Source organism: Tupaia chinensis, unplaced genomic scaffold (genome assembly GCF_000334495.1).
Source record: "Tupaia chinensis unplaced genomic scaffold, TupChi_1.0 Scaffold149831_1, whole genome shotgun sequence".
In the NCBI taxonomy this organism is placed as follows: Eukaryota; Metazoa; Chordata; class Mammalia; order Scandentia; family Tupaiidae; genus Tupaia; species Tupaia belangeri.
Genome location: NW_006209676.1, coordinates 1447079 through 1456312, shown reverse-complemented (window position 1 = coordinate 1456312; position 9234 = coordinate 1447079). Strand labels below are relative to the sequence as shown.

Below are 9234 nucleotides of genomic sequence, written 5' to 3'. Positions count from 1 at the left end.
TCCTGCTAACCACAAGATGGCTGCTGTGCCGCATCAACTGATGGTCAACTCTGCTTGCCAGAACTGCCTTCCGGAGACTGTATTCCATGGAGACTCACCTACAGTTGCGGAACTGCACGAGACCCACACTTGATCCAACCTTGAATGGAATCTATTTTCCCTATTGTTAAAAACTTTGGACTCCTGGCCCCTCTCCCTCTACTCGCAGGTATCGCATTTTCAATGACCCCTCTGGAGGATAGCTGTCTATAGCAGAGATAGAGTAATTGGGAGAGGGGGAAAGGGCTGAGGGTCAAACATAGGATAAAAAACATATTTATATGTATGAAAGTAGAAATGGAACAGTATTGGTGACGACATGCTTGATTGAGACACTATGCAGTTTATCCTAGATGGGAAACTACACTTGGTGTGTTGTGATGATACTCAGGGAATGAGTGTTAGGCAATATAATTTAATATAAAAAAATAATAATAAGCAGGAGGAAAAAAAAAACGCACATTTGATGACTGAAGGGAGGGGTATGGACACAACTGGGGACTACTTTATAGTATGTGCATTCTACTCCCTGGGGTTTATGCCTAGGATCAGATTTGGATACATGTGTAAGGATATGTCAGCTGTGCTAGCTAGTGGATATACTTGGACTAATTGAGGTCATTGGTAGAACAATTGAATGGGGGGGGGCGGAAGCCATTGAGGGCAATCATGAATGTCAGGGACAATGGAGGAGGAAGATGGGACATGGCAGAGGGTGGGGATGGGGAACCTAGGATGGCAAAACAAAAGGCAAGGTATGCAGGACACAAAAATTGGGAAATCATTTGCTGAGAACATATATGTTGATGTGCTTGATTGAGCCAATGCACGGTGTATTTTGGATGGAAAATTCATATGTGTGTTGTGATGAGAAAAAAAAAATTATAATAAAAAACAAAGTATAAAAAAAAAAAAAGGAGAGAGAAGAGGATAAAGACAGCAGTGAACAATAGAGAGGCAGGATGTTAATGAGAAATAGATATGGTTTATTACCTGTTGATGATGACATGTATAGTATTCTCAACTGAACCGGTCTGGGAAATATTTCATGATGGGTGAAGTCTCTTTAATAAGCAAAATGAGAAATAGTGATTGACTGTTTAAAAAATTATAATAATAATTATTGGGAAAAGCATGGAAAAGATATTGAATGATAAAGCGGAGAGATTGATATCTCTGTATTGACTGACATGCATGGCATTCCCTTTTGAAAAAGCAATGGAAGTCAATGTAAAGTTATATGTAATCTAGTGTAATAGAAAGAAGATTATGATGATAATAAAATAAAAAAAAAATTATATAATAAAAAAAAAAAAAAAAAGATTTAAACCTAAGACTGCAAACGAGAAAACTACTGCTGGAAAACACTGGGAAACTCTGGGAGATATTGGGGTAGGCCAAGACTTCTTAAGTAAGACTCTCCCCCCTCCTCCAAGCACAGGCTATAATCCCCAACATAGACAAGTGGGATTACATCAGATTAAGAAGTTTCTGCACAGCAAAGGACACTGTCACTAGTGTGAATTGACAACCCTCAGAATGGGAGAGAATTTTTGTTAACTGTGTCTCAGATAAGGGACTGATAACCAGAATACACAGGGAACTCAAGCAACTTAACCAGAAAAAAAAGATGAACCCAATAAAAAGATGTGAAAATGAGCTGAATAAACAACTTTCTAAGGAAGACATACGAACAGCCAAAAAGCATATGAAGAATTGCTCACCTTTTCTTAGAGATGCAGATCAAAACCACAATGAGATACCACATAACCCCAGCCAGAATGTAGAAGATTAAAAACAAAAACAAAAACAAAAATAAAATATGTAAGTGCTGGAGGGGATGCAGTGAAAGGGGAAAACTCCTATACGGGTATGTAAATTAGTGTAGCCACTGTAGAGAACAATATGGAGGTTCCTCAAAGACCTTCAAGTAGAACTACCATATGATTCAGCAATTCCAATCCTGGGTATCTACCCAAAGGACAGGAGAACACTCAGTTGGAAAAGTGCTTGCACATCTATATTCATTGCAGCCTTATTCACAATTGCTAAGACATGGAACCAACCCAAATGTCCACAAATGGATCAATGAATTGAAAAAGTGTGGCACATATACTCCATGGAATACTACTCAGCCATAAAACATAACAAGGCCCTGGAATTTGATAGACAGTGGACGAATATGGAAGATTTTCTGAGTGAAGCAAGTCAGGCTATGAAAAAGATACATTTATGTCTCCACTTAACACATACTGACTGCCGCACTGGATGGCAGAGATTGAAAGACTGGAGGACATACAAGCACTAAAAATTGTTATGGACACTAGAGACAAAATGGAAAGAATGTGGGAGGAGAAGAGTGTAGGAAAAGAAATTTGGGGTAAACAATAAAGAGGTAAGACATTTATGGGACACAGATATAGTTTGTTATTTTATTTGTAGATGAGGACATGTATAGTATTCTCAACTGGGCTGTACTGAGGTGTATATCATGCTGGATAAGGGCTCTTTACAATCTAAATGATGTACAGCAATTAAATATATAAATAACTATTAAAATTAACAAAAATAATAAAAAAATAAAAAAAACCCAAAAACTTAATCTCATCAAGATTATTTTGGAAAATTATATATATTATATAGAATATATTTTATATATACACACACATATATAAGATATACATATATATATAGCTTTAAATTATTAACAATTATCAGAGAAAAAAAGCAAATAGAGAAAAAATTTCCTCCTTGGGCCAGCTGATAGCTTGGTGGTTGAGAAGCCTGGATCTCAAATGGCCAATTGTGTGGTCTGAGCCCCAGACCTGGCACTTGAAAAACAAGCAGGGCATCTTTAAGCTCATGCCCCACATCCTAAGAGAATAATGGAGGCGAAGGGATTGTGGCATGGCTACCCCTCCAGCGAATGGATGATCATCCCACAATCCCACCCCATCTCTCTTTGGCACATGCATACACAGTATAACAAAACTGAAAAACAAAAACAAAACAGTAACAAAAAAATCTTCTTGATACAAGTAAACTAATACAGAAAATAAGACTAAAATGAAGGGCCAACTCCATAGTACATAGAGAGCCAGATCTCACATGGCCAACTGTGATTCAAATCCTGGCCCTGATAGCTTAAAAAGCATGAAAGTATGTGTATGCCCCAAATCCTGACAGGATGGAGAAATGGTAGAAAAAGAACTGTGATGTGACCATTCCCAATTGAGGGTAACCTCTCTCTCTAGTGAGTGCACATGCCCTTTTATGATTAAATAAAAAAAAAATACTAAAATTAATTTAAAAAGGAAGAGGAAAGAAAGGGTTATGCACCAGCTAAGCCAATGTTCATGCATCTTTGAACTGCAGAGTAAGAAATCATTTCAGCCAGCGGGTGGTGTGGTGGTTGGAGTTGCTGGACTCCCACATAGCTGACTGTGGTTTGAGTCCCAGACCTGGTGGCTTGCTTTTTCACTTTCCCTCTCTCTGTTTCTCTCTGATCAGACTGGAAAATAATAGTAATAATAATAACAGATAAAGTTAAATAAAATAATTCTAAAAAAAAAAGAAATAATTTCAACCTACTTAATTCCATTGTTTAGATTCTAGGGGACTGAAAGTTGAACAGTGAAACAATTACATAAAAGCTTTAAAAAGGGGTCAGTAGATGGTGTGGTAGTGAAGGCACTGGACTACCACATAGCTGACTAGTTTGAGTCCTGGACATGGCAGCTTGCTCTCTCTCTGCCTGTCTTTCTCTAGTGAGCATATGTGCAAAAAATAAAATAAAATCTTAAAAGAAAAATACAGTTCCTTAAACTATTGGAGCTTAAGTTACCAGTAGTAATGACATCTTAGATGATTAACATTTTCCAAAGATAAATATTTAAAACTGTGATTGTGTCATAAATAAACTATTTCTCTTGCGGTATACAACTTACACAGTCTTTTTGTCTTGTCGAAGAAGTTTAGAAGAAAATTCACTTAGTACTTCAAGAAAAGCCAGATTAGGAGGTGGATATTCTTGTCCTTTCTGATTTGGGTATTTAAAGGCAAACTCAATGCCATCCCTGAAGTAAAAGAAAATATTATCTTATTTTTCCAGATAAGTTAGTGTGCTCAATGGAATAAAAGTACAAAAACATTTGGGAAGGCAGTAAAATCCTTTAAATTCAAACAGTAGAATCATGTGAATTTATATGAAATATATGCATATTGTTTAATTTTATTATAATATAAAATGATAAAGTCTATATTTAAAAAAGATTGCTACACAGCAATAAAGCTAAATTCCTATATGTATTTCTTTCAGGAGTAACATAATACCCTGGAAATAAAATGAGATAATCAGAAAATTTGTTTCTAGGAGCTGGTCATGGTACCAAGATTTTTCTATTATTCAGTTTCCATAGTTATAAAATGAAATTGACCAAATCATTATTGTGTAGTCTTTTTAAACCCATGTCTCTCAGTTTCTCACTGTTAGACCAGACAAGAGTATGTTATTAAACCTTCCTTTCTATGTTTTATAAAATGAAAAAAGTGGGTAGTTTATGTAAGTTTTTTTTTTTTAAATCACAAATGCTGTATGTGAGAATCTTTAACTACATAATCTCTAAAGTTCTATTAACTTGAAAATTCTAACATTTACTACTTTAAAAATGGGTCAAATAACAATTATTTCAGTTTTATTCCAGGACACCAGATTCTATATATCAGAAGCATTTGTTTACTTTACTCACTTGTGAAGAGTGGCAACTGCTTCTCGTGTCTTGATCTGGTCCAGTCCAAATGTAAGGGCAAAGCGACGTGCCAATTCTTTAATACCACTGACATGGGCTGACGTCCTGTCTAGGTTGGGACCTTGCTCCTGAACAAGTTCATTAAATAACTGATAGAAAATAAAAAGGAAAAAAATCTGTAGGTTAAAAATATTTTAAATTTATTTCTAGAACAGGTAATATAATTTAAAAATATGTAAGAGGCATATGGTAAAATACGTTTTTCTCCTTGCATTGAAGCACAACTAGAATGCTCCCTTACTCGAAGATATCTACTTCCTAGTTTCTTGAATTAATTTTCATGCTGGTAGCATGATTAAACACAGACAGAAATTTGTTTCTTTTTGATAAAAAAATGCATTTTGGAATTTGTTACTGATGTTTGTCCAGGAATGACAATATATAAAACACAAGGTTCAGAACTTTGTTTTTTCATTTATTATATTTTAGACAAGAACATTTACAAAAAAAGATCACTGGGATATATGAACCTGATTTTTTCTACTCAGTAATAAAATACACTAAAAAGTTCTTAATTTGGTGGAGGAGTTTTATAAATCATATGTATGTTTTATGTATTTTGTTAAAATAACAACAAAAACAAACCCCTAAAGTATGAGAGAGTATAAAAGCAATCATTCTATTACCAAACCTAGATACTTAAAATTGTTTTTGTATACCTCTACCTTCCTTCTAATTATGAGGGGTGAACTGTCCAGACTTTCAACTAAAGCCACACCTCCTCCTTATATACTAGATAAAAACCTAGAATTACGTTAGAATTTTCAAGGTAGTAGAACTTTAGAGATTATGTAGTTAAAGATTCTCACATTCTCACCAGCTCAGTGGTTTATGTGCACATGCTAACTGCTGTTTTCTGCATCATTAACTTTCCTTCTCTGTTTGATGTATACAACTTAAAAAACCCCTAACTTAACCCATTTCCTCTGCCAGCTACCCTCCCATTTCTCTGAATTCCCTTTATGGCAAAGGGAATGAAAAGCACTATTTACATTTGCTTCTTTACTTCCCCACCTCTCAACCTCTCAATTTACTCTAATCAGACCATTCACTGAAATACCAAGAGCTCCCAGGCCAGTCTGTGGTGTGGTGGTTAAAGGCAGCTGAGTTCCACATGACCAACTGTACTGTTTGAGCCCCAGACCTGGCAGTCCCAAAAATGAGAAATGAAGAAGGAATTACGGCATGATTATTGCCCCCTCCCGCCCCCAGGACGGGGTGCTTTTTTCCTGTCAGCCAGTAAACACTCACTCTAGCACACTTAAACAGATAACAACAAAAACTCCCTGTGCAAATATATTGTCCACTTTTTCAAATTTTCTTCAGCAATGGATTGGCATGAACTATTTACTGTGTCATTACTAGAAGAAACAGTTAGCTCTTTCAGAGATTTAGAAGTATATTTATAATTTGCTGTTTATAAATTCTTCATATATTTTAAAATATATTCAAAGACAGCTATATTCAAATGGTAGAGGTTGTAAAAAAAATTCAAGGAATATCAAAGTAAAAGTTATCCTTTCTTTCTACCACCAAATACTAGTCTTCTCTCCAAAGGTAACTACGATAGTATTAAAAGTCTGAAGGTTTTCTAGGTCAGTTTAGGCATGTTACATACACAAAGTTTTTATTTTTATATAAATGATGTGTTACATATTTTGCCCAGAAACTTGTTATTTTTCCTGTAACATTCTGTCTTTAAAATCTTTTTATGATGGGTCAGCAGGTGGTGTGGAGGTTAAGAGGGCTGGATTCCACAAAACTGGCTGTACAGTTCAAGTCCTGAATCTGGTGACTTATAAAACACACCAGGTATTAACCCCCATCAAGCTGAGGCTGAATTCCTGACTTAATTCTCTCCTGACCTTTGAATAATCTGAATGTGCCTAAAGGAAGGTAGAAGAATAATGACTGAAGGTTTAAGACTTTGGCATTTATGAAAACATGAAGTGAATTCTTGTGTTTAGGAGAATGCCTCCTTTCCTGACTCCTCGTCCCACTGGGACATCCACCCTGGCAATGGCCCTGGCTGCATGGTAAGCCCTGAGAGGCAGGAAGGCTGAGCTGCAGAGACCTTGACTCACCCCCTCACCCACACACCTTTGAACTTGCAACGTATTATCTGGGACTTGGAAAATTCCTTCTTTCCTCACTCCTCCCACCATTAGAACATCTGTCCCAGCAATGACAATGGCTGCGCTGAGCGGCAGGGAGACTGAGATGCAGAGAGACCATGGCTCATCCCCTACCACATGCTTCTGAATTCTCAGATTTCAGCATCTTCTGTTGCACACCACATGACCACTTCTGTCTTCTTCAATCGAAGCTCAACAGCTCAGCCCTAGGTGCACTTGTTCTCTAGAAACTAGGAGGATTTTGAATTATCCAGGTCCAGCAACAACAGTTCAAATTGCTGGATAAATATCAGGGAGGGAGAGCAGTGGAGAGATTGCCAATCATCTCCTCCTACACGCTTTTTAAAAAAACTTTTAAAAGAGATCTTTGCTATAGAGTGTGAGTAGTCCCCAAAGAGACAGAAAGCAAGAAATGACCCCCTCAGGAGGGATGACCATGCTGTAATTCCTTCTCTTCCAGTCTCCTCTTGGGAACTTGGGCATGCACACATGCCTGGCGTGAATTTTAAGCCGCTGAATCTGGGACTGGAACCACAGTCGACTATGTAGGAGTCCAGAGACAAAACTGCTACGCCATCTGCTGGCCCCCTGTATGCCTTTGAATGCTCAGAATTAATGTGAATCATTTAGGAAATAACATACGATATACCAGATGACCAGAAACCATCAGAGAAGCGCAAGAAATATGAAAAACCAAGAAAATATTTCTCCCCCAAGGAAAAATATCAATTCCTTAACATCCACAGACAATATAATGGAACTTGTGGAAATGTCAGAAAAACAATTAAGAATATTTATAGTGACAAAAATAAATTATATGCTAGAGAAAAGAGACAACAAACTCCAGAAGATGCAAGAGAAAAGAGACAATGAGGTCCAGAAGAGGAAGAAGTCCTACCGTTACTTGAAAAGAAGAAACAGACATTATTAAAACAAACAAAAATATCAAACAGAATTGTTAGAGGTGAAGGCTATAATACAGGAAATCAAAATCTCTCTCAAAAGTCTTTGATTAGATTAGATCATGTAGAAGATCGAATCACGAATGTAGAAGACAAAAGCTCTGACCTTGAAAAAAATTACCAATAAAACCCTGAGAAAATAACCCCCCAAAATGAGGACGATATATGAAAAATACTAGACATCATTAAGGGCCCAAACATCCAGACAACGGGTACCCAAAAAGGTGAAGAAACTAATAAGGGGACTGATCATCTATTTCATGAAATCCTGGAAGAAAACTTTCCAAACCTAGAGAGGCATTTAAATATCCAGACCCAAGAAATAAAAAAGGACCTCAAATAGAATCAACCCAAGATCTTCTTCAAGACACCTCATGGCCAGACTGGCCAAAACTACAAAGACAAGATACTAAAATTGGCAAGAAAGAAATGTCATGTTACTTACAAAGGTTATCTCATAGCACTGATATTGGACCTCTCGTTGGAAACAACTCAGGCAAGTAAAGAATGGAAAAATATGTTCATTTGGAAACAACACATGAAAGGAAAGAATGGGGAAATATATTCAGTGTTAAATGAAAAACTGTTTCATCCAAGATTATCCTGGCAAGATTATCCTTCATATGGGAAGAAAAGATAAAAATGTTCTCAGATAAATAAAACCTGAAAGAATTTACCAACTCCAGGCCAGTTCTTCAAAAAGTTCCTTTTTTAAAGAAAGAATTATTTTATTTATCTTCATTTATTTATTTTAACTTGACTAGAGAGGGACAGAAAGAAAGTGAGTGAGAGTGAGAGAGAGAGAGAGAGAGAGAGAGAGAAGTAGTGAGAAAGCAAGCTGCCAGGTCTGGGAATCGAACCACAGTTGGCCATGTGGGAGTCCAATGCCCTTAACCACCACGCCACCTACTGCCCCAAGAAGTTCTGAATGGAGTGCTATACCAGGAAAACTACAGTCAGACAGATAGAAATAAAAGAACAAAAAACAACCAAGAAAATGGTCAACTTAATGATAGGAATAAGTATGGAAATATTAATAACAACACTGAATGTTAATGGATTGAATTCTCCAATCAAGAGACATAGACTGGCTGAAGCCGGGCCTTCAGAAGAAGGTTCCACATGGCTCCAGTGAACTAGATTTTTCAGAGAATGAAGATTTCCTACTGATAATTCAGCGTCCAACAAACGAGCTAGCGTGATCACAACAGAATGGCAAAGAGATTCTAGATCACCTCTGTCTGCTTGCTCCTGAACATTAAGGCTGAACTTCAAGAATTTGAAAGAAAC

At 36.7% G+C, this 9234-nt stretch overlaps 1 protein-coding gene across 1 annotated transcript in view; it reads right to left on the bottom strand.

The window, feature by feature from the left end:
- STAG1 (STAG1 cohesin complex component) overlaps positions 1–9234 on the bottom strand; it is a 314569-nt gene that overhangs the window by 25422 nt on the left and 279913 nt on the right. The window contains 2 exon segments of the mRNA XM_027769480.1: positions 3987–4115; positions 4788–4936. Coding sequence (XP_027625281.1) covers positions 3987–4115; positions 4788–4936 — 278 coding nt within the window.